This window comes from Phyllobates terribilis, unplaced genomic scaffold, assembly GCF_046119375.1.
Source record: "Phyllobates terribilis strain yellow unplaced genomic scaffold, ASM4611937v1 Scaffold_2__4_contigs__length_985480577, whole genome shotgun sequence".
In the NCBI taxonomy this organism is placed as follows: domain Eukaryota; kingdom Metazoa; phylum Chordata; class Amphibia; order Anura; family Dendrobatidae; genus Phyllobates; species Phyllobates terribilis.
Window position 1 is genome coordinate 214,029,624 of NW_027362762.1, and position 25,079 is coordinate 214,054,702.

The window sequence follows — 25,079 nt, forward strand, 5'->3', positions numbered from 1 at the left end:
TTGTATAGGACTTGAGTAACTTACTACTTTGTCTTTGAGGCTACAGCCCCACTATCAGTATTTTTTCTCAGGAGTGGGAGCCAAAACCAGGTGAGGAACAATCAGAGAAAAGGTATAATAGAAACAAGTGCAACAATTCTGCATTTATCACCCACTCCTGGTTTTGGCTCCCACTTCTCAAAAAAAAAAAAAAAAAAAAACACTGAGCAAATACTGATAGTGGGGCTGTGGCCTTACAAACAGTTCCACGAGTTGTGTCAAATATTGCAGCTCAGCTCCATTGAAATGAATAGTGCAGAGCTGCAATATCAGATGCAACCTGAGAAATATATTGACTGAAGATGCATAAAAAAACAAAAAAATTTACACAAGACTTAAAATGTGAATGTTATCCAGAGCTATGGGGAAACCAGACCGTACTTTCAGGCTTCCTACAGTCCAATATTGGCAAAGGTTCCAGCTCAGATTCCCAATGATTCCATTTTTATGGATGTGTCTCAATGATGGATCAGAAAACTGAAAGGTCATTTTAATGACCTCCTTTAAGCAGTTCCAGATACATTTTATTCTCGTTCATGTTGGCTCTTTCATTTTGAGATCAGATTCTGCTGCAATTATGAATTTTTACATGTGATAGCTAAATAAAGCCTTTTTAAAGATGTTTTACTACCTGCAGGAACGAGGTTGCGGTGCAAGTCAGGCTTCAGAGGCACATATCAATAATCATCCATTGTCAAGAAAGAATAAAAAAAAAAAAAAAAAAGTCATCTATATGGTGTTTCACAAGTGCGTATAAGCACTTTTTTTACATATATGATTCTAAAAATAGAAAAAAGGTAAAATTATTCTAAATAATATTTGCAATAGATTAGTTAAAACTGGATATCATACGGATGTGTCAGTATGGCGTTTGTTTGTGTTTTTTTTAAAGAAAAATTGTTTTTCTATGGGCAAAAAAATACAAGATGACTATTATATGTTGTCCCCCTCCGCTCTCAAAAATATTCATCTGAACTAGCTGCTACACTTTGTTTTGTACTTTGAGTAAAAAAAAAAAAAAATAAAAAATATATAAAATGCCTAAAGCTTTAAAAAAAAATAAAAAATAATGTTGTTACTTGAAATGTCCCAGAAACATTTAAAAAGACGTTGTCCACTACTTTATCACTGATGACTAGGGTTGAGCGAGTATGTTCTGTCTGAGTATCCTCGGGCCGAGCTCCGAGTTTTTATAGCTGCTCGGTGATGAGGTTAAATCGCTCCCATGTGCATGATTTGCAACTGTTTGACAGTTTTATTACATGTGAGGAATGGGTAAGAAATAGACATTCCTCACATGTAATAAATCTGTCAAACAGTTGCAAATCATGCACACGGAGCGATTCCAACACATCACCGAGCAGCTGTAAAAACTCGGAGCTCGCCCGAGCATACTCAGCGAAAGGGTTAATAGAACATACTCGCTCAACACTACTGATGACCTATTCTTCATCAATATCTGATCAGTTGGGCACCCCCACTGAACAGCTGTTGTGGTGGATGCAGCCAGAACTGCTCAGTTGCAGAGCTGCTCAGTCTTCTGATGGTGGCCAAAGCAGGGTACTGCACATCCGCCTTCTATTGATTTCGACAGGAGGCGGATGTGCAGTACCCTGCTTTGGCCACCATCAAAAGATGAAGCCGCTCCGCCACTGAGAACATCTGATTGGTTCCGAAACCCGGCACACCCACCAAACAGATCAGACATTGAGGACCTACCGTAAGGATAGATCATCAAGGATAAAGTAGTGGACGACCTCTTTAATCCAGACCAAAGTGTATTTGTTAGTTTCTTAAATGCGTTCCCAGTTTTTTTTCTTAAACCGTGAGCAGCAAGTGTCCGAAAACTCGAAAACATATCGCCAGCAGCCTGTAAAAAAAATTTATAAAATATTCAGAAGACAGTCCTTCTATACATTTTAATATTTTTTTAATTTTTGAACATTTGCCACCTTTTTTGTTCACTTCAACACCTGGATAACCCCTTCATAAATGAAATTCTACAAAACACAAGTATATATAAATATGGTAGCGAATATTAATGACAGACGAGGTAAATGTCATGTCACACCTTCAGGCAGCTTTTGATATTCATTAGGAATTGCCTTACAAAATGAAAAGTAAAAATATTGGGCTGGTTTTGAGGGGGGGGGGTCAGAAGACTGGTAGACAATAGAATACATTCTTTATCACTTCTGACCCAGGAAATAACAGGCAACATACCGGCTCTACGACCCTAAGGCTAAGTGCCCACGATGCAGAAATGCTCAGGATTTTTTCCTGAGCGTTTCTGCATCTCCCTGGCAGAAAAAAAAACGCATGCGGATTCCACATGCGGATTCCTGCCAGGGACATGCGGATGTGAAGCGTTCTTCACTTGCATTTCCGCATGCGGGTTGACAAGCGCTTTCCAAGCGATTTTAGCATCACTTGGAAAGTGCTTGACAACTTGGTCACACTATATAAATCCATGCAACCGGCATGGATTTATATAGTGCGACCGAAAGAATGGTACAAAATATTATACTTGCCTTCTGATGGCCCCCAGTGTCCTTGTCTTGGCTTGCCGGCAGCTCGCGGTAGACTAATGGACCTGCCGACGGCAGCGGTCGCGTGACCCGTCACATGACTAAATTATGTCACCGCAGGTCCTTTTAGTCTACCGCGAGCTGCCGGCAAGATACCCGGGTCCGGAGGAGAGTCTCCTCTTCTCCAAACCCGGGTACCATCCGCACATTGAAACGCATGGAATCCGCATGTACAGATGCAGTGATGCGGATTCCATGCCTTCCAGTGCAAGTCAATGGCGGCGAAAACGCCACGATTCCGCAAAATAATTGGTAGTGCTGCGGATTTTTCCACAATGATAATCTGCAGCGGAAATTTCCGCAGCATTTGCGGATCATTGGGGAACATAGCAGCCCTACTAACAAGCGTTTCTGCAGCGGAACTGCGGCAACGCTTAAAAAACGCATAGTGGGCACACAGCCTAACATTTCTTTCACGTTCTAGTCTGCAAAGTAAGAATTGTAACAGCTAAAAGAGCTGATGGGAATAATGTAATATTACAACATAACTGCATTGCAAAAGAAAATACGTTTTGTAACATATCTAAAATCTCAAACTGTACATATCTACACACAAAGCAAAAACTAGATGCACAGTGAAGCAACACAATAGCACCCAAAAAGGCATGTTATAGCCACGATACAAGAAGCAACATGTACAAGCTGTCTACAAAGTATCCGTAACACAATACAGCAGTCCATAGAACGGCATTGGCAGGATAATGCAAAGTGTCAAGTGCACAGGAATATAAAAATATACATCTGATTTCTATCCTTTGAAATGTCACTGTCCAATAAATAACGTGTCAGCAGAAGAGGTGGAATGTAGCGCTCCAAAATTGCTTACTGTAGAGGCCGAGGTGTCACACACAAAGGTGCAATTAAAGTTTTCCTTAGAAATAAAAAAAAACTATAAACAAACTTCATGGGCTTAAAAAAAATAATAATATGAAGATACTAAATCTCTTTATATTCCTTTACATAACCTGCAACGGTCCTTACAAGTGAAGATGAAAAGGGATACTTTACACCCCCAAAAAAATTATTGTGCACAAATTCTATCCTATCAATTAGAAAAGGACCCATGAATAATACTCACTGGGTGCCAGTCTCTTGCCTCAGCAACTTTCCCAACGGGCATGCAGCGGCGTCTTTCCACACCTGATGAAAGATCAGGAAGGAGTGTACTTTCACATCTCCTTTAAGGGTATGTTCACATATTGCGTTTTTTGTTTAGCATTTTTGCCGGGGGGAAAAAAAAATAGTATTATTTTACTGTCCAATCAAAGTGAATGAGATTTCTAAAAATCGCATCATTTTTCTTATTTTTCCTTGCAGATTTGAAGCAGTTTCAAGTCTGCAGAATGTCAATTTTTCGGGCGTTTTTTCACCCATTCTAAAGAATGGGAAAGTATGCATCAAAATGATACTTTTTTTAAAGCAGCATTTTTCCTGCCAATAGACACATTTTTTATGCAAAAATGTCTGCAGCTAATACGTAAAGGGCTTGTCCAGGCTTGGGGCTCAAGTCTGCAATCACTATGACTGCAAACTTGTGAATCCATACAGTGTGCACTGCATGCGAGCAGGATTTTCTGGTGCCGGCATGTGACCTAAAGTGTGTGATTTGCATACATGAGGCCACGCATGTGCGCAGCCTCGCTCAATGCAAGTGTATTGAGCGAGGCCAGACAAGTCTAGTTGGAATGTGGCTGGGAGGAAGTATGCAAATTGCATACTTGCAGTTACTTACCACCCACTCCTGGCACCAGAGAATCCCGACAGCGTGCAGTGTACGCGCGATGTGAGGACTCAAGTCTGCAGAACCCAAAGCCTTGACAGCCCCTTTAACAAGTGCACATACCCTAAAAGGCAAGAAGGGCTCTCAACACAAATGTTTTGCTTCAATTTATAATGTGGTGACCTGGGGATAATCAAAGCTTGTGATACTGCATTAACCACAACTGAAAAAACATACACATTTTTATAGATTGCCAAAAAGTTCAATGTAACAGCTTGAAATATAGACCCACTAGTCCTGAAATTAGCATTTACTAATTGGTATTACTTACTTAGGTAAACCCAATTCTGTACAGTTGTCCAGTTAGTCTTTCAGCTAAACGCCACTTACATCAGTATGTATTCTGCATATGGCATCGCAGACACAGGCTGACGTACAGTCAGTCATATCATTAAAAAAAAAAAACTAAAGATTTTAAACAATTCCTTATATACACAACTATTGCTCATTTCCCTCACAAATGAGCCAGTTGTTGGTTTTGAATAGTCCTGTATTAATAAAAAAGTTTGCTAATTCAATGAAAAATTAGTTTAAAACTTTTTGACCCCATTTCCTCTACCGAAAAAAAACGGAATTGTGCAACTAATGTACACTCTAAAAAAGGTATGAAAATATCACTTTTGGGAGGACTCGTTATAAATTGACAGAGACAATAACTTAAATTAATATTTTACAACTGTCAAGCCTCAGGAATCCTAAATTGATATTATATGTTGTTCCGGTTGAGTTGCAATCCCAGCATCACATTTCTTAGGAAGTCTTCCAGTCAAGTGCTGACATTTGGTAACCTTGTCTCCAAGAAAGCGTCACTTATTGTCATACATTCCTTCAGTGACTACATGAATAAACTGTGGAGCACATCAGTATGAAATTCAAGAAGGATCCTGGCATTAAAAGACTTGGCTAGCTGCACAGATTACGCATCAGAGGTTTAGTTTCTTGAGCTGTTCATAGGTTATAAAGAACTGATGAAGATGGTTAAGGATTAATGAAAAATGAGTGACTAGAATTGAACATGTTGTATTTTTTTTTTTATACAATTGACCAGTTTAAAAATAAAAAATAAATATTCTATTATTTTTTGATTCCATCATGGAGCTCCACAGCTAGAGCTGCCATTTAGTTGGGTTTTACACACAAGATGGGATTGGATCCCACATGATAGTCCTTGTGTTTTCTTCTGATGAGATCTGATCCCATTCATACACCATTTATATAACGGACATAGTGGAAGTATGACTGCACTTTATTACTGCCCCAGAAGTTTAAAGGGGTGGCCTGACACAAATATTGATTTTAATCCCAAATGCCCATCTAATCTTTTCTAATATACTTTATTTAAAAAGTTCCTACAGTGTCTAAATTTGACTTGCCAGCTCACCACTTCTCATTAGAGCCGATGAGGGAGCGCACGGTCACTGCGCACGGAAAAGAATACCGCTGAGTGACAAGGGAGCTCATACAGAGCATACATCGTAATTGACAACTAACACAAGCTCAGTAGAGCAGGGACTAGCCCTCGCTTCAGGGTGGGGACAAAGGCTGCAGCAGTGACCGTAGCTTCTGTTCCCTGATGAAGTCCCGTTTGAGTATCCTAGCATGCACTGGGGATTCTCACACGAAATCTCATTAAAATGGAAACACATACATATATATATATATATATATATATATATATATATATATATATACATACATACATACATACATACATACATACATACATACATACATACATACATACATACATACATACATACATACATACATATATATATATGTAAATATATGTGTATATTTATTTTTTTTATATATATATATATATATAATTAAGATATATTAGAAAAGAGATTAGATTACTAAAATAGACATTTTGGATTAAAATATTAATTTTGGTCGACCCCTTTAAACCGAAGTTAGATCACCCCATGGAAATATATGTTCAGTACAACTGAAGGATAAGAGTGTTGCAAACATAAAAATATCCATCCAAAACAATATACAATTGTACAGAGATAAGTCTTCTGTGTAAACAGTGAAAAGGATACAATTATATTCCAGGGTCCCAATCTTAACCAATTTGGCCAAAATCCTTTGTATAGAGCAAAAAAACCTTCATTTTTCCAGGTCTAAAAAAAAAAAAAAAAAAAGGAAGAGGATTAACTTATAGAAGTCATAGATTGTTCTTTATTTAATCGTGTCTAAAATGTATACCGTACATTCCTGTAGAGATTAAAAAAAAAGAAAAAAAAGTAAGGGGTGCCAGTGAATCAGATAAGATATGCTACCCACGTACTGCACTCAGGAAAGGTGAAAGAGAGGGTGGGAGAAATGCGGAATATCTAGAGGAAATGCAGGAGGTCAAGAACACACAAACGTCTTGCAGATGTGGCCCTAATTATACGTAGAGCTAGAACCCTGGTGCAGGAATGTGCAGCAGCAATCTCACAGTAATATCATCATCCAGACCGCCTTTTTTTCGCTTATATTTAATATTTCTTACTCGAAATGACGCATGTACCTGCAGTAAACAGTCCAGGGTGCCTTTGTAACCCGACATCTCACACATTGACCTTTGGTTCATCATCCTGGTTCTCACAACGTCAACTGGATTCGATGCCAATGCGCCTGCCAAACCACATGTGAAACTCGACCTGATTAAAAGCAGAGTACCATTAGTCACAAATGCAGACATTGTATGGCAAATCCATCAGAATAACACAACGGACTCTATCAGTCTGGATGGCCTAGACTTACTCCATGCACAGGTTAGACCCAAGCAAACCCCAAAATATAGGTCTACTGGGGAGCATGGGGGCTTAGTGGTTAACATCTGCCAAAGGTCTGTGGCCCGATTCATCAAGAAAGGCGATTTTCATGTTTGTCTTAATGGGGGAACATGTGAGTGTTCAATTACAACAATTCATTAATTGGTGCACATATCTTTAGGCAAAGGTGAGAAGTTGGCATGAAAATGCCAAAAGTCAAGAAACTTCTGCGCAACTCCATGTTGCACAAAAAGATGTGACTTTTCAAAGCTTTTTATGCCAGTTTTCTTGAGAAAAAAAGCTTTGATAAATAGGGGCCTGTATGTTCTCCCCGTGTTTGTGTGGGTTTCCTCCCACACTTCAAAGACATACTGATAAGAAATATAGATTGTGAGCCCCAATGGGGACAGTGATAATGTCTGTAAAGCGCTGCAGATGCCGCTATAAGCGAGTAAAATAAATTCTGAATTAAAATCAATACTATCCAAAAATCAATACTAGAACCTTCTAGTGGCCATTACAAAATAACTTTACACAGTTCACAGGTGTTAAGGGTCACAAAACCATGGCTGCTTCCTTTCGGAAACAGCGCTACACCTGCCTATGGGTTGTGCTCCGCTTTAATGAAGTAAGTAGGGCTAAGCTGCAATACCACACACGACTCATGAATAGCAGTGGCATTGTTTCTGGGAGAAAGTGGCCATGTCTTTCTAACCTTGGACAACGCCTTTAATTTACAAGGTATGGGTCTTCAATTTTTATTTGTTTTTTAAAAGTATGGGGAATGACAGGATTTGATTAGATTAATACTCTTTAGCTTAGGTGTACCTCCAGATCTAGAAAAGTGCTGAAATGAAATGCTCATCAATAAGGGTCCGACCACCAAGGGTGGAGACCAATAGCTAACACAAAGGTTTTCCTCCAATCTCTGTAGGCTTCACTGATGAAAAATATAATGCTTCCCCTTTATTTTAGCCATTGTTGGAGTCTGACAAATACATCCAGGTAGAATTTAAGAATTTACATTGAAAGGAATAATTTTGATACAGAACAGCTCAACTTACAGGAAGTGTGTATAGACCGTGTCACCCATCAGTCCAGACAGGATCAAATGTTTCTTGGTAATGTCATAGACTGGCAGCTCCACGCCGACTACAATGGCAGCTCTCTGAGCCGTCAGCGATACTCCCTGAAAGGAACACATATTATAGATTACTTACATATCAGATAAAACCGACACTTAATGCAGAATCACCAGTCACCTTCCACAGGCCTCGCGTGCCTTCCTGCTGGTAGATGTTGATGAAGTTCCCAATCATTCCCCCTTGCATCACACTGCCTTGTGCCTGCATTCTGATCTGGAGCAAAGGAAGGAGAACATGAGGACGGGATTCATGGCAGCCTCTAATACGATTCTACGGGACACTATACAGCTTTATACCACAAAGCAGGTGAATCACCATACTTCGCTGCCCCATGTAACCGCAGCATAAGGCCTCATTCACACATCAGCATTTGGCATCACCTGTTCTGTATTTTGGAGATTCCTGGCTTTGACATACAAATACTGATGTGTGAATAAAGCCTTATAACGTGGAGCACATTTGTTCTCCAATAGACAAACAAGCATGGACAGAAAAAAAAAAAAAGTCTCGATTATAGAGGCAGTTAAAGGTGAAAATAAAAACCGGTTGTGTATCTGTCCAAACGTGCATCAACGCCCCTGGTCATACGTGAAGCTGGCACTATGCCTAATGTTACGTGATGGTTCTCTATGGACCCCAAAGGGCAAAAGTAAAAAATTCTCCCTGTGATGAGGGGTGTTATGTGTGCACACAGCTTCTTGTATATTTTGTCTCATGATTACTAGCCCATATCTGGTAAATACATACATAAACAGGTCAATGGTTTTTTTTTACGGTTTTTGGGAATTTTTTGAACAAAAAAAAGTAATAATTTGCTTTGGCTGCACAGGGGACATTCAGCAGAGCGGAGACATGATCGGCGTCCGTGTGCCAGTAGGGTTATTTTCAGAGTACAGCAAACCCCGTTCTCACATTTCAGTCAGACGGCCGTGCCTCCTCCGAGCTATTCTAGGGATACGGCATGTGAGGTAACATCTGCCTGGTGTGGAGACCTGAACATGGACGGGGCACAGTGTTCTCGCCCGGGACTCCCTGAACCGTCTGCCCTGTGACAACCCCGACTACTGCCTCACCACCCGCATGATAACCCAACATTGTCACATGCCGAACTCCGCACACAGCAAAGTCCTCAGAGTAAGGAACAGGGATTTTTTGTTTTGCTTAATAAACATCAATGTTTCATCTAATTAATCAAAATGCTAATTTTGCCAGAGCACACAAAGTTCTCATTCACTTGTTTCCTACATTGAGCATGTACAGTAAGAACGCTCTCAACATACAGTACATGCTAAAAGTTTTCATAGGGCTCAATTTACTGACATGGAGGCCAGTATACAAGTAAAAATAACCTGGGCTATTTCAACCTGCTAAATCTAAGGGAGGTGGGGGGTTACAATGTAAAAACTTTCTTAAAGTGGTGTTTAGGTGAGCCATGCCAGTGTACGGCACCAATCACACGCAGCCCATAAGTGCATCAGTTTTATAAAGCTTTTCTGGACATTTCTGATGGATTAAGGCCATTATAATCTGTGGCCGACTGATGCCACCTTAAGGCATCACAGCTTCCATTTACATAAAGCATCAGCAGCTTTCTCCGTTAAACAGAGGTCAAAAGTGATTTTAATATGGCGCTGGATGACTACTTTACGCATCGCGCTCGCTCGTTTTATTTTGGCAGTACAGACTGTTCTCACACCATGTAGGTGTTGCTCTTGTTCATCTGCAATGACTGCCAACTCCTATGCCTCCAGAAATTTTCTCAATGCTCCATCCATGACCAGGCACGCGCACACGTCACCCCAGGGCCAGAAGCATTAAACAGAGTTAAAATAACCACATGATAGATTTGTCTTTATAAAAAAAAGCAGACATAGCAGAAAAGAGTTTGTAAGAATTTTGGAACGGTCTGCTCACAAAGAAAGCAGTTCTAAAAAAAAAAAAAAAGACAAATTCAGCTCTGCTACATTTGTTCTTGAACCACACTCTTCTGTAACTAACAGTTCATAGCCATGTCGGCCAAGTATCTCACAATTAATAGTGTTCCCAAACCACCGACATGGTGAATGCGCCAAGCTTTAGACTAGTTCATGAACGAACTGGAGCAGATGAGAGCTTACCTTAAGGACATCGGTGGGGTTGGCAATGCACGAAGAAACTACTCCGGATAACACCCCACAGAATACATTGAGAACCAACGTCTCATCTGCAGCAGACAACAATATCCTCAGTTAATCAAAATTATTCTTAAAAAAAAAAAAAACAGTAAATACTTTATCACTGACTGGAAATGATGAGGTCGCTTCACTCATCACTCACTCATCTGTCTATCCGGATAATAAAGGGTTATTTATTAGAAAACTTTCTAATCAACTGGTAAAATCCCCACCAATCCCAAGAACAGAGCTCTGAATTGTCCTAACAGAATGGAGTAGTCACCACTCAGAGCATTTTTGCATGGGACTGACAACAAAAAAAGTTGAGTAGTATACAGAGACTCGAGCAAAAGTGTGCAGAGAGTAATCACCTATCCTGTATAAAGAACATGTTACTAAGGTGTACATTGCAATAATGAGGTGTTCACCTCTGACTTGGCAGCTCCTGCTTTAAGCTTAAAAGCTGTTACCCACCACTGGGGCATTTCCCCCCCCTTACGTAAATGCACGTATTTTGGGGTAAAAATTATTTATGCAAAAGGATGTTGATAAAAAAAAATAAAAAAAAGTCCATGAGCTCGTTCTGCTGATCCCATGGGAGAGATTTTAACTCTTATCAGTCTTCTTTGAGCTCCTCTCAACTGATTTATGACTACAGACCACATTGAAGTTGGATGTGCAGGGAAACAAAAAACCTGTAAGAGCAGAGCCATGTACATTTTTTAATGGAACATAATTGCGAAAATATTTAGCCCCAAATTCATGCATTTATGGAAAAAAAATGTCCCCAGAGGTAGACAACTTTTTAAAGACCGGGTTCAGACAGGCGTATTTCATGGTCTGTGTACAGACGGCAGTGCCTGGACTGTGAAATATGCCCTTTTGAACTCTATATTAAAAAAGGGCTGTCTACCTTTGGGGATAATTTTCTTTTTTGCCATAAATGTATGAATTTGGGGGCTAAACATTATTTATGGAACTGAAAAAAGTTCACTGTGCACAAATGATGGGACCATTGTGAAAGTAATTAAATGGCAAAAGCTGCTGTGCAGTGTAACTATTACAACACCTTTACTTTTGCATTGAGGACACAAAAGTGTCCTGAGCATAAAGCTACGATCACCACCCCAATCAGAGCCTGCACGCCCAATCCATGTCGGTGCAGAGCACACTCAGTGTCACAGTATCACTGCAGCATATTACAGGTCTGTCTTCAATAGCCAAAATGGCCCAAAAATGCAATATAAGGCTACTAGGAGCTCAGGAAGTAGTACCGTGCCAGTTACCGACCCTGACTGATCTGCTTTAGATGTGAACACTACTCTCACACACCTTCTGGACGATCCACAAATAACCGCTTCATGCTCTGGTACGTTCCAATTTTTATTGTCCCATATGATGCCTGTCGGAGCATTGCTGGTGCGATCCTGCCGAGATGTAAAGAATAAAGTAGAAATTAGGGTGACTTAGGGAGACAAGATTCAGATCACAGTGCATGAAGAGCCAGCAGGGCTCGAGGTCGGCCCATGGCTGCTAATCAGAGCCAATCTTTCATATAAAATCTGTCGCAACACCAATAGTCACAAGGTCAGAGTATAAAATATATACTTAATATTAGAGTAACTTAGTGGCAGACTTGGAATACGTCTTAACCTTTTTATATGGGAGATATAAGTGCTGGATCCAGTATGGATTTATATTGCTGGTAGAGTACCATAGCCGTGCACCGGAGAGGTGAGCGGATCGTGCTCCATTTCTACAGTCCCTGCAGTGTTTCACATCAATACGTCTTCATCTCCATTGCACCAGACTGATCACAAGGTAGGATCATGACTGGGGTCAAAGGCAAAGCTCCAAAATGTCACAGCGCTACGTAGCCTCTACCTAGACTGATGCCAGCCTTTGTAGGTGAAGGGGCAGAGTTGTAAAACTGTGCAGACTATTGTGCAAGCAGCATAAACACGAGACACGTTGTAAATGACAGCAGCTCTGACGATAACACCGGCCGTCTCCATTCACAAGTATCATGGACAGGATCATCTGCCCCATCTGTAATATACAATGTGAAGGCACAGAGCACCGGGCTACATTACTCTAGACAATAGATATTACACTGCGTTAATGCTTCAGAGAACAGGACTGACCAGTTGTGGTGGACAGAGGGGATTTCCAATGGCGAGTAAAGAGGGTTTCTGTTAAAATATATGTTTTATGCCAGACAACAGTATACCCATCTCCGGGAAATAGGTCATATCACTAGGAAGTGACGTCTGTAGAGCGCTGTGGAATTAATGGCGCTATATAAGAGTAAAAAATAACGTAGGATATGCCATCACCTAATGATCACTGGGGTACTGACCTCTGGGACCCCAAATGATCTCACAGAGGGGAAGCAGCGCTGATTCAGCTTTCCCTCGACCACCTGGCAGTGCAGGAACCTGGAGCCATGAATGGGGCCAAGCAGCAGCCGGTGGCCTGAAACCTAAATGTCCCTGTGCAGAGGGAAAACTGCGTGGGCCGTGCGAAGGTCTGGTGATAGACGACTGACATTTTTCAAGAACAAGGCAATAGAATATAGAAAATGAATAAGCAAGGGTTAACGTGATCTTCTGATACTGCTAGCCATAAGAGAAGACCCCCACAGTCATAAGTATGAAAGGGGATGCGGTATTCTACTGGACAACATGCTGCTGGTATTATTCAGATTCACGTTAATGGCGCTCCCAATGTACACCACCACTGTAATCGGAGGCCCACCAATCATGCTGAGGGATAACCAAGCTTACCCAGAATATAATGCCGTCATCCCCTCTTCTCTGCATATCCTAACAAGCGCATGGAGCATTCCTCGGTAGCGGATTTCTTTGTATTTCGCATCATTAGCTTGCCCCTGGACTTGGAGACGCGTTTTGGTTAAGTCTATAGGAAAAGTACCTAGAGGAAAAAAAAAGGAAAGAACAAAATGGTTCATTAATGTTGCAATAAGCCAGGTTATATTTCTGGAGAGAGACGTTTCTCAGCAGCGCATTTTCATTTTACGGCGGCAGGGCTTTAGCGGGATCTCAGACAAACAAGAACAGCAGAAGTCTGTGTACATGGCCTCAAGGAACTAAACCAGTGGGAAAAACAGGATCATTGGCCAACAATTACCCATATACTGTGAGACGGCGGGTGAGGACCTGGATGTCCCCTGTAAGTGGCATTTACTAGAATAAAACAAGGTGCCCCAATGGTGCAGTATGGGCGACCATCAGATTTATTATGCATTGCTTATATAGCGCTATCATATCCAGCAGCATCAGATATGAATACTGGATCCTTTTAGTGTCCAGGTATTTGTTTCTATATACTTATAAAGAATGGTGCTGTACTGGCAGATTATTGTGGATTTGCCTTGTAATTGTTCATATCCTCCAATGAATCATCATTTGTCCTTGGATGTGGCACAGCAATGCAATGCACATTGCCAGCTCTGCCAGTCCGGCTACAGACAGGCTGCAGTTTTATAAAGCTGGAACAAACACTTGAACTTTCTTTTACTGCGACCTTACACTTATGAACAATTCCGGGGGATCCAGCAGGGAACCTATAGTCTGATTTCGTAGCCTCCATAGGAAGCCTAAAATTGAATGCACAGAGAAACAGACTGTAAAAGGCAAAACGGTGCAAAATTTGTAATGAAACCCAACAACAAAAATTATTTTTAGCTTAAAATACAAGAGTTAAAAAGAACAAATGAAAAAAAATAAATAAAATTGGCCCCAATGTCGGCCAACCTTTTTAGGGTAAGAGCAGAAATGAAGTTAACAGTTGGAAACTTTATCAAGCTGCCACAGACCAGGGACAAGAACACGAAACCTGCCATGACTAAGCAAGGACTGACTGAAGCCAACGTCATCTGCTACTTGGTTCAAGTGAACGCGTTCTTTATTTGCCCAAAACATAAATTGGGATAATCTCCAGTAATGGAAACAGGTTTTTGGGGAATAGGAGATGGGACAGAAGACTTGTATATGGCACAAAGTGAATTTTCTACAGCAAACTATCTATAAATTATTGATCTTTTTACAGTATAGGCAGAAAAGCAAAGATTATACAGCAATGCCAACTCTACCAGGATATACTGTTAGTTCTGCTGTGGATACTTTCTCTGCCGCAGCAGCTATAGGATCGGGAGAGGATTCCACAGTGGGTACATACAGATCCAACATAGCTGCCTGTTCTCTGTGCTGCACATCAGACACTTTACTCGTCAGTATAAGATCACCTAGTTATCACACAAGATCACACACAGCCTGAAGACCCATCTAATGTCCTGTTTAGACAGGCCGACCACATTTCTTTGTGCACAGAAAAATCATGTACACAATTGTTCTGTGCCAAGACAACATGTGCTGTCGAGAACATGCCTTGTTTACACAGATGATGTGCTGCCGAGAATGAAGATTTTTCAATTCACTTTCAAAAATCATCTTTCCCCAACAAAAAAGCATTTTGCTCATGCAACGGGTGAATTGCCGACATTTTTAGACAGGCCGATGATCGGAACGAGTATTCAAATTTTCCTTCACAATTATCAGCGAGACTAAATGGGCCCTAAGCCACCAATGATGCGGGTGCATATGACGCACTTAGTATTTCATAATTTAGACAACAAGGGTGATCCATTTTACAGAGCATAACTCACCACATTCAGCCGTAATCGAGGCAAGTCCTCCATAAATAAATGGCTTCCAGCTAGCAGCAGACATGTTCACTTGTGAGGTCTCAATTTTGCCTACAAAACAAGAAATGCTCAGTCTGTAAAAAGTTCTGAACTAAAGAGACCGATGTATGGACAGATCAGGTAACTCCTTCCTGCCGGACCATGCATTGTACTAGATTAAGGAAGACTAATCTACCCGGAAAACTAGAGGACCGGGCATGGAAATCCCAACTGCCCAATCGTTCTCTTCCCGACATCAGAGTCCAGAGCCCTCAATACACATCAGTCGGCCACCGTTCATAAAATGCAATACAAGGATTACATTTAGAGTTGTCACCTACTTGGACAATCCCTAAATGAAACAGTGCCCCACCTAAAACACCACCACTATATACTCACATCACAAGCTGGCGCCGTTCCAGCGATGACGGTGTTGAGCTACGAACGCTACGGCCAAGATCACACCAACACCGCATTTTATTTTACATGGGGCACATTTTCATTGAATTAGTGGACAAACCCCTTTAAGATACCATTGCTTTATCTAGAACTGGTGTGAGGGGACTGAAACTCCAACTGTACACAGATCATAGTGTGGTGACATTTACCTGCAACAGTTAACAGGCGGCCCTGTGCGGGTACATTCTGTGCTTGTAACTGGACTCCCGACAAGCTGACTGTATTTATGGATAAACTCAGGAACAGCATGCATTCCTATGCTAATCATTAACAGGAATAATTCACCGGCTCTTTACAGCAAAATTCATGTGAAATTAGCTAAAAAAATCATCAAGAAATTAAGATACAAGGAGCAAGCTGATGACTGTCCAGAACACTGACAGCAATCAGAAAAAAGCAGTACAGATATTATATTTAAAGGTGAATCTGTCAGCAGTTTTGCTATGTAATCTGAGAGCAGAATGAGGTAGGGGCTGTGACCCCGATTCCAGACAAATGTATCACTTACTAGGCTTTGTTTTTTCAATAAAATCAGTGGTTCATCAGCAGGAGATTATCACTACAGGACTACATGTCTCGTGCCTCCCAGTCAACTGCTGGTAACCCCACCGCCACCACTGTATAGCAGTGTACATAAAAATCGGCCAATCAGTGGTTTGGGCAGGGTTATTCAGAGCTCAGCATTCTGAGCACTGCTAGGTAAAACAGTGATTGTATCACTTGCTGGTCATTTTGATGCATTGTTGGAATCCGGAACTCTGCCTTTACATCATGCTGCTCTCAGATTGTATAGCAAAAATCTGGTGACAGATCCATTTGAAATGTATTTTTTATATTAAAGATTTTGGCCACCAAGTTCAGGGACTCCCAAACAAACACTTTAGACATGTCTCTAGAATACTTCAGAAACTAAAAAATAAATATGGAGGTACTCTCTGAAAGGGACATTATGGCATGTTGACCTATGAATGTAGGTCTCAGCCATTTCTAGAATGGGATCCCCATGACACACTGCCAAAAATGAAGGTGTCCAACTATTTACAGCTTTTTACATTTATTTTATATGGTTGTTCACAAAACTGTCGGGCAAGAATGCTGGGTAATTTTCGGAGCACTCATAGAAATGTATGGAGCGAGCCTCTATTCTTCACAGTGTGCGATGGATCTATATGAAGAACGGGACCCCAAGTCCCAAAGGTAGGACTTGCATCCAGGGCTGTGGAGTCGGTATAAAATGGACCGACTGACAACTGGGTACAGTAGTTCAATGCAGTTTGTGGGGAATATTTTTTTCATAAGAATTTGGGAAAGTTATGAAATGTCCTATAAATGTCTGTCCTATTCCTGATCTAAGGGTCTAGACTTTTATCTGAGATTAATCTGTGCTACAGTAAATTTATCACTTAAAGGGAATCTGTCACCCCCTGGGACTTTTCAGACCGCTAATATGGGCACACAGGTTATAGAAATGTGAATCTATACTTACCTGTGTGGCCGATAGTAGAGGTCTTGTTTCTGTGTAATCGCATTTTTATTAAATGATTTCAGCTAAGCTTGGAGTCCCCCGGACGCCAGGAAATCCCATATTAGCGGTCTGAAAAGTCCCAGGGGGTGACAGATTCCCTTTAAACATGAGCCATGTATGAGGGAGTCGGTGTCATAGAAATTGAGGAGTTGGAGGTTTGGCTTACCGGCTCCACAGCCCTGCTTGCATCTATTGGACATTTATGGCATCATACGTCATAAATATCCCAAATCCATTAACCCCGTTAAAGAAAATTAGCAGTAAGGTATGCATGAAAAAGGTAATGGAAAACTAGGCAGTGAGGACAGCGTCAGCGATTTACATGCAAAGCAGCTGTGGCAGAACCACTTTGGTTTGGGTCAAGTTAGTCAAATCTGGAGATGTTAAAAGAAGTTCAAAATGCAGAGACCTAAAAACCTGCACAGTACTGAGAGCGGAGAGATGAGAACGGGACTGAACCTATTCCAAGATACAAAGGAAACGTTCTGCATCAGCAGATAAAAGCAAAGAGCCGTATGGTGGAAAGTCACCGGGGAACCAGCCCTGATCGCATGGCAATGCCTCATCTGTTCTCTACCATCCACTCACTGCTGACAAACTGGTTTGAGTGGTGGCGGTAAGAATTATTACAGGAGATCAAAGAAGCCTCCTCCGCAAGAAGAATGTCCTGGGAGGGGACAACTCTCTTGCAGCTAGATGACATTGGATGTAATTAGGGGTCAGGAGAAAAACCAATTCTTCTTGCCAGACGCTGTCAGGTGTAGTAATAAAAATAATCAACTTTCCTTATAAAGAAAAGTATCAGAGTCTGGAAATAAGTTGTGGTGAAATAAAGAACGAAAGCAACTGAATGACCCTGCACGCGACTTTACATATGTTAGGTGTCTAATTATTCTACAGGGATATGTAAATTAACCCTAATTATTAACCAGGATCCGTCACCTTTCCTGACATGTACAGTTATATGAAAAAGTTTGGGCACCCCTATTAATCTTAAGCTTGTTTTATAAAAATTGGTGTTTTTGAAACAGCTATTTCAGTTTGATATATGTAATAACTGTTGGACACAGTAATGTTTCTGCCTTGAAATGAGGTTTATTGTACTAAAAGAAAATGTGCAATCTGCATTCAAACAAAATTTGACAGGTGCATAAGTATGGGCACCTCACCAGAAAAGTGACATTAATATTTAGTAGATCCTCCTTTTGCAAAAATAACAGCCTCTAGTCACTTCCTGTAGCTTTTAATGAGTTCCTGGATCCTGGATGAAGGTATTTTTGACCATTCCTCTTTACAAAACAATTCCAGTTCAGTTAAGTTTGATGGTCGCCGAGCATGGACAGCCCTCTTCAAATGATCCCACAGATGTTCAATGATATTCAGGTCTGGGGACTGGGATGGCCATTCCAGAACATTGTAATTGTTCCTCTGCATGAATGCCTGAGTAGATTTGGAGCGGTGTTTTGGATCATTGTCTTGCTGAAAGATCCATCCCCTGCGTAACTTCAACTTTGTCACTGATTCTTGAACATTATTGTCAAGAATCTGCTGATACTGAGTGGAATCCATGCGTCCCTCAACTTTAACAAGATTCCCGGTGCCGGCATTGGCCACACAGCCCCAAAGCATGATGGAACCTCCACCAAATTTTACTGTGGGTAGCAAGTGTTTTTCTTGGAATGCTGTGTTTTTTTGCCACCATGCATAACGCCTTTTCGTATGACCAAACAACTCAATCTTGGTTTCATCAGTCCACAGGACCTTCTTCCAAAAAGAAATTGGCTTCTCCAAATGTGCTTTTGCATACCTCAGCCAACTGTTTGTGGCGTGCTTGCAGAAACGGCTTCTTTCGCATCACTCTTCCATACAGCTTCTCCTTGTGCAAAGTGCGTTGTATAGTTGACCGATGCACAGTGACACCATCTGCAGCAAGTTGATTGTGCAGCTCTCTGGAGGTGGTCTGAGGATTGTCCTTGACTGATCTCACCATTCTTCTTCTCTGTCTTTCTGATGTTTTTCTTGGCCTGCCACTTCTGGCCTTAACAAGAACTGTCCCTGTGTTCTTCCATTTCCTTACTATGTTCCTCACAGTGGAAACTGACAGGTTAAATCTCTGAGACAGCTTTTTGTATCCTTCCCCTGAACAACTATGTTGAATAATCTTTGTTTTCAGATCATTTGACAGTTGTTTTGAGGAGGCCATGATGCCACTCTTCAGAGGAGATTCAAACAGGAGAACAACTTGCAAGTGGCCACTTTAAGTAGCTTTTCTCATGATTGCATACACCTGGCTATGACGTTCAAAGCTCAATGAGGTTACAAAACCAAAAAAAGTGCTTTAGTAAGTCAGTAAAAAGTAGGTAGGAGTATTTAAAACAAGAAAATGATAAGGGTGCCCATACTTATGCACCTGTCAAATTTTGTTTGAATGCAGATTGCACATTTTCTGTTAGTACAATAAACCTCATTTCAAGGCAGAAACATTACTGTGTCCAACAGTTATTACATATATCAAACTGAAATAGCTGTTGCAAAAACACCAATTTTTATAAAACATTAAGCTTAAGATTAAGATTAATAGGGGTGCCCAAGCTTTTTCATATAACTGCATGTTATATAAAAGCAGCATGTCCCCCATAAAGTGACAATTCTGGAGCATCTTCTCATTACTCTGTGTTGTACCATTATGAATTGAAAACTGGGTGTTACCATTCCCCTAGTCAAAAAGTTGTATCCCTATAGCCCAACTAGGTCAGTATGAGGCCCCTGCTGATAACATCTAGTGGTCAATTACTAAAAATGTCTAAGAGGAATAACTGAGGAACAGCACAAAATAGAGACGTAAGGGGGCTCACACTGCGTTTTGCCACTCGTTCATTAGTCCTGTCGGGGCTGCTTCCAAACCCCCCACAAAATGAGATTCGGGCGTATGCATCGACAGGGCCATAGACTATAATGGTGCCGGCAGAGCTGACGTGCATCATTTTCAGGCGTGTGCGCCCACTGGAGACGGACACCCAGAAGCAGTCTACTACACCTGAGTGTCCGGCTCTAGTAGATGTATACGCCAGAAAATGATGCAGGGCAGAGTGCACATTCCCACAGCTGGCACCATTATAGTCTATGGCCCTGTTGGCGCATGTGCCTGAATCCCGTTTTGCAGGGGGTCCAGACAAGCCCTGACGGGACCAATGCACCGACCGGTGCACTGTGAAAGCACCCTAAAGATGCTCCAGAATTGTTACACTGCTGAGATGAGCATTTACTAAGACCGACATGGCAGGCGATCTGGAAAGTCTCTTTAAAAAGGGGTGTTAGGGTGGTGTCAGGTCTGAGCAAACCGAATTGACAAGACAGTTCCAAAATGTCAGCCACTAGTGAGACAAGGAGTAGAAATTATTTGCTTTTTCTTGCAGCAGAAAGATATATTAGAGGCCCCCACCCTGCAAGCTTCAGGCAAATAGAAAAAAAAACATGGCAGTGTCCGTATCAAGTTTCTAAGCAGCTTCTAGTCAACCTCAGACCTTCTGTACGCAGCCTTCATGTAAATGGAGCCGAGATACAAACCTAACATCCCATGGACAAGAGGGGGGAGAATAAACCAGCACAACTAATAACAGGGTGACTGAGGGCTTCTACCACCGCATACAGTAAGGCCTCTACCAGCTGTACCGCACTCTTCCTCACTGCTCCTACTGAGTGTGCAGGGGAGACTGAGCAGGTACAGAGACAAGCCCCATTGGCAGGATAGTGCACACAGCCCATCTGTGAGATCTCCATCCATTTGGGACCACCAAACAGATCAAGAGCGAGCCAGTCAGGAGATTCCCCCAATGCCAACCACGAGCAGCCATGTTTGACCCTACAACACTATGGCATCTAGAGTAAACTTAGCGTTAATATAAGCCGGGCACATGGAGAAGAGTCACCTGGGAAAGTCCAGTCTGTTTTTCCTCCGCCCAGTCAGGCTTGATTGACAGGTCTCTCCCTATGTTTAAGGGTCGGTCAGTAGGCAGTGCAGAGAGGTTGCCGTCAGCTCCAGTGAGGATGTGAGACCGGGGCAGAACAGTAGCAGGTATCAGGACGGGACGTCGTGTCCTCACTCGTATCTCCCGTCATTTACTGACACATTACATCTCAGCTCATTTACCCCATGGACTGTATCAACATGGACCGATGGAGCGAGATACAGGAGCGGAGAGCGTCCTGCAGGGTCCGGACACATAACAAATGGCACTATACAAGTCCTATTAGCGGGACACTAATGAGCCGGCATATCGATCTGCGCTTATCTGTGTCAACAAATCACAGGGCAGATGCCGTAATCAGTACATCCAGCCATCTGCCTCCAGGAGGTTACATCCTGCAGATAAGAGCAGCACACAAGAGCCCATCGTGGCATCATACCACGCAGCAGCGTGCCCCATAGGAGGCATGTGTCTGGGGGCACTGGAGAAGGTGGCATTTGTGCTGCCTCTACGCAGAAACATAAACCAGCCACTTTATTACCAAGGTTCTGGTACCTCTTCTGAGACCAGCATGAAGTACAGACAGAGACCCTAATTCCAGCAATGTGTCACTTACTGGGCTGCTTGCTGCAGTTTTCACAAAATCATTGTTTTATCAGCAGATCACTAGAGGACTAGTAAACCTGCTGCCATGTAGTCCTCCATATTCATGAGCTCTGTATAATCCCACCATCCAGGGTTGTGGCATCTATAAGCCAAACCAACTCCAACCCCACAGCCCGGCCTCACTACTGAGCGTGTACATAAAGTGCAGCACAGGTTCATCTCAACTATAAGCCTAAATCCTTAGATCAGGAATAGGACAGAAATTATAGAACATTTCATAGCTTTCCCAAATTCTTCTGAAAACATTTACAGCACATCCTGCATTGTACCACTGTACCCAATTTATTATATATTGTAGGAGTCTGTCCATTTTATACTGACTCCATCACCACTGATTGGCAGCTTTCTGCCTATGCACAGTGTACAGAATGTTGCCAATCAGTGGTGTGGGGTTATATAGAGCTCAGCATTCAGAGAACTGCTAGATCTGCAGGAGAGAAAACTGATTGCAACAAAACTGGAGCCCAATAAATGACGCGTGACTGGCAACAGGGTCTCTGCCCCTACACCATGCTGCTCTTAGATGGGGCAGCAGAAACCTGGTGACAGATCCCTTGCTATATAGATGAATGGTTGAGTCCAGGTTTCCTGGACTCTTCCCAGAATCCTTTGTTGCCCCTATTTCCTCATAGTACAGGGGGACCACCAGCCCCCCCCCCCTATGCCACCTCCGGGGTCTACACCATAGCAGACACTGCCACTCACTCAGCAGCCTGGTGCTCATCACCTCTCCAGAACTCCACACAAGTGAGAGCAGGAGGCGGACAGACAGCCCTCCCCGCCGCCATGGACCGGGCACTGAGGAGGAGGAAGGTCATCTGACACTAGGACCACGGATCCTGCACACCCCCTACCACGTGACACACGGGCGCCTGATCCCGGCCCGTCACAACACGACTAAACCCCTGAACAATGGTCGATAGCCCGACATCACGTGACCAATCCATCTCCTCCGGTACATACCGCCGGTGTGAGTATTCTTCTTCAAGCCCGGCCGCGGCGCTGCCCACTCAGAAATGAACGAGCTTCCTATGTAGTGAGAGGCTGAAAAGACGTGACCCCGCCCACATTCTTAGTGGCTCCGCCCATAACTGCCTGCGCCACACCCACTTAACTATAAGCCAAGGATACGTCTTAGTTTTCTCTCGCCCGCCCGTATACCGGAAAGAAGGCTTCTCATTGGATGGTAGGGGGGGCAATTACTGTGAAGTGCACGTGAAGCGGGCGTAACCTCTGAGGGGCGTGGTCCGCCTTATTTATGGGCGGAGCCTGAGCGTTCCTTCGCTGAGTTATTTCTAGCGCAGGCAGTAAGGTGTCACACGGGAGCGGCTGCCGGCGCCATGTGCGGTCTCCTCTGTGACCTCAGGCGCAGGCTGCCCGGCCCCAGGAGCTGCTGACCGGCAGGGGCGAGCAGGCAGCTCTGCAGCCACCGGAGGCCACAGGCCGGCAACAGCTCCTGTACGGGCTGACATGTTAGATCCCGTCAGGCGGACCGGTGCCACCACCACCGCTCCTGGATCCACCAAGGGAGCTAAGGCCTCATTCACACCTCAGTATTTTTCATCAGTGTGTGGAACTTACAGAGAAAAACTATAGCTGAGAGGTAGACACCTGTTCTGTGTTTAGGAGACTCCTGGATTTGGCATAAAAATACTGGTGTGAATAAAGTCTTAACACAGAAAAAATATTTCCAAAATAGGAATAATCTTATTTATCCAAAACAAATAAATATACATGAAATACGGACGTGAAAAACACTTAATATATTCTACCAAATGGGAGGCATAGCCCATGTGGGAAGGGGCATCATAAACTGGGCCCGCTCTATAATGTGTTCGTGGACCCCGGGCAAAAGAGTCTCAGTGGGCCCCTTTAACACATACAACGATTCATGATGCACAGATACCGCAGAGAAATCTATATATAGTACAAGGCCAAGGATTTCACGTCTTACATTACATCAGTGACATCTATTGTAAATTCTACAATAGCTCAGAAACTGGCGAATCCTCACAGCGCACAGTGCAGACCAGACAGTATATTCCAACATACAGTACTATGGGCACCACATAGTCCTCCATACAGAATAATGATCCCCATATATTACTCCATACAGAATAATGGGCACCACATAGTCCTCCATACAGTATAATCAGCCCCACATAGACCTCCATACAGAAAACTGGGACCCACATAGTCCTCCATACAGAATACTGGGCCCCAGATAGTCCTTCATACAGTATAATGAACCCACATAGTCCTCCATACAGTATAATCAGCCATACATAGTCCTCCATACAGAATACTGGGCCCCACATAGTCCTCCATACAGTATAATGGGCCCCACATAGTCCTCCATACAGAATACTGGGCCCCACATAGTCCTCCATACAGAATAATGGCCCCCACATAGTCCTCCATACAGAATAATCAGCCCTACATAGTCCTCCATACAGAATACTGGGCCCCACATAGTCCTCCATACAGTATAATGGGCCCCACATAGTCCTCCATACAGTATAATGGGCCCCACATAGTCCTCCATACAGAATAATGGGTCCCACATAGTCCTCCATACAGAATAATGGATCCCACATAGTCCTCCATACAGAATAATGGGTCCCACATAGTCCTCCATACAGAATAATGGACCCCACATAGTCCTCCATACAGAATAATGGGCCCCACATAGTCCTCCATACAGAATAATGGGCCCCACATAGTCCTCCATACAGTATATTCAGCCCTACATAGTCCTCCATACAGAATACTGGGCCCCACATAGTCCTCCATACAGTATAATCGGCCCCACATAGTCCTCCATACAGAATAATGAGTCACACATAGTCCTCCATACAGAATAATGGGCCCCACATAGTCCTCCATACAGAATAATGGGCCCCACATAGTCCTCCATACAGAATAATGGGCCCCACATAGTCCTCCATACAGAATAATGGGCCCCCATAGATCTTCATACAGAATAATGGGCCCCACATAGTCCTCCATATAGAATAATGGCCCCACATAGTCCTTCATACAGAATACTGGGCCCCAGATAGTCCTCCATACAGTATAATGAGCCCCACATAGTCCTCCATACAGTATAATCAGCCCCACATAGTCCTCCATACAGAATACTGGGCCCCACATAGTCCTCCATACAGTATAATGGGCCCCACACAGTGCTCCATACAGAATAATGGGTCCCACATAGTCCTCCATACAGAATAATGGGCCCCACATAGTCCTCCATACAGAATAATGAGCCCCAGGTAGTCCT

General features: G+C 42.7%; 1 protein-coding gene across 2 annotated transcripts; it reads right to left on the reverse strand.

The window, feature by feature from the left end:
* Positions 1-1,304: 1,304 nt before the first annotated feature.
* On the reverse strand, positions 1,305-22,655 carry SLC25A30 (solute carrier family 25 member 30). 2 transcript variants are annotated; one of them, XM_073663849.1, is made up of 10 exons: positions 22,502-22,655; positions 15,161-15,250; positions 13,260-13,407; positions 11,806-11,900; positions 10,438-10,523; positions 8,438-8,533; positions 8,240-8,364; positions 6,929-7,061; positions 6,456-6,536; positions 1,305-5,372 (listed from the first exon to the last, which is right to left on the reverse strand). In XM_073663849.1, exons 1-10 carry the CDS (start codon positions 22,518-22,520, stop codon positions 5,331-5,333), a joined length of 915 nt encoding a protein of 304 aa, XP_073519950.1. In that variant the 5' UTR covers positions 22,521-22,655; the 3' UTR covers positions 1,305-5,330. The 2 variants fall into 2 exon arrangements, with proteins under 2 accessions (XP_073519950.1, XP_073519951.1); XM_073663850.1 differs by lacking the exons at positions 13,260-13,407; positions 15,161-15,250; positions 22,502-22,655 and adding an exon at positions 12,833-12,951.
* Positions 22,656-25,079: the final 2,424 nt, after the last annotated feature.

Excerpts from the sequence above, each read along its gene's own strand:
- SLC25A30 (XM_073663849.1), bottom strand. Across the intron at positions 8,365-8,437 it reads GCACGCGAGGCCTGTGGAAG|GGAGTATCGCTGACGGCTCA; the intron begins GTGACTGGTGAT and ends TGTTCCTTTCAG. Across the intron at positions 5,373-6,455 it reads TGGGACCCTGGAATATAATT|TTCTTTATAACCTATGAACA; the intron begins GTATCCTTTTCA and ends CATCTTCATCAG.